This window comes from Aptenodytes forsteri, unplaced genomic scaffold (genome assembly GCF_000699145.1).
Source record: "Aptenodytes forsteri isolate BGI_AS27 unplaced genomic scaffold, ASM69914v1 Scaffold433, whole genome shotgun sequence".
NCBI classification, from domain to species: Eukaryota; Metazoa; Chordata; class Aves; order Sphenisciformes; family Spheniscidae; genus Aptenodytes; species Aptenodytes forsteri.
In genome coordinates, this window is record NW_008795028.1 from 1,471,614 (window position 1) to 1,472,921 (window position 1,308).

The 1,308-nt window shown below is 38.6% G+C and overlaps 1 protein-coding gene across 1 annotated transcript in view; it reads left to right on the forward strand.

Annotated features, from left to right (window-relative positions):
- CPNE3 (copine 3) overlaps positions 1-1,308 on the forward strand; it is a 31,209-nt gene that overhangs the window by 20,219 nt on the left and 9,682 nt on the right. The window contains 1 exon segment of the mRNA XM_019471209.1: positions 743-802. Within this exon segment, the coding sequence (XP_019326754.1) occupies positions 743-802 (60 nt within the window).

The following is a 1,308-nucleotide window of genomic DNA, read 5'->3' on the forward strand; positions in this document are numbered from 1 at the left end:
TCATAGAATCATGGAGTCATTAAGGTTGGAAGAGACCTCTAAGACCATTGAGTCCAACCGTCAACCCAACACCACCATGCCCACTAAACCATGTCCCTAAGCGCCACATCTACATGTCTTTTAAATACTTCCAGGGATGGTAACTCAGCCACTTCCCTGGGCAGCCTGTTCCAATGTTTAACCACTCTTTCAGTAAAGAAATTTTTCCTCACATCCAATCTAAACCTCCCCTGGCGCAACTTGAGGCCATTTCCTCTCGTCCTATTACTAGTTACTTGGGAGAAGAGACCAACACCCACCTTGCTACAACCTCCTTTCAGGTAGTCCTCCCCTGTCTCCTCACTTTCTCTCGAAGATGCCATCTGTATGGCAAAGGTCACTTACCAATTTGTAAGGCCATTCCTGAACCACTGCATTTCCCAACTCACCATTTTATGGTGAATTAAAATCTGGTAAGTCTGTCATAATAGGTTGTTTTATAAATGATAGTGCTTTTGGAGCAGCTTTGTTTTCTGCCTGTAATTTTGTAAAAGGCCTGGTTCTGATGCACTGAGTGTGTGATGGCACACGCTGTAAATATCCTCACTGCAGTGGGTGGGTGGGATATCTATAGAGTAAAAGTAGTGCTTTCAATGGGTAAAGATAACAAATCTGGAACCTCAAAAGTTGCTGCAATAATACTTACGGTTTTTCTCCCCCTAAAAAAAAAAAGTTAATTTCTATCTCTAACTTCTGTTTTTAGATCATAGTAGAATGAACATTCCTTGATTATATCATGGGTGGGTGTCAGCTGAATTTCACAGTAAGTTAAATCATTTATATAAAGTAGCTTTTGAGTTTTGGAACAAACTGAAGTATATAATTGATTGCCTGTGCTCTTCATTTGATTATTGTTGGTTTTTTGGGTGTTTTTTGTTTGTTTGTTCTGTAGCATGGAGGGGGAAGCCATTTTGCCAGAGTCCATCTAGTCTGTTTAGAAAAAATTATTTTCTTTACTCATGGCACAAAGTTCTGAACTTGTAGTTATGTGATTTACTTCAAGTTTCCTTTTCATAAAGGCACCTTTTTTCTTTTTTCTTTTTTTTTTTTAAGAGATTGCATTAATATGCTATATGCTTTGAATAGGAGTGTGCAGAAGACACATCAGAGCACCATTTAACATAGCTCCTTTCTATATCTTTCACCCAAAACATACCTGGCTACACTGAATCACTGAGGAATGCTTAATACAGTCTTGCCTAAATCGATCCCAGAACAAATGATAGCATGGAATTCTTACTGGAAAGTCAAAGAAAAATCAAAGGCTTG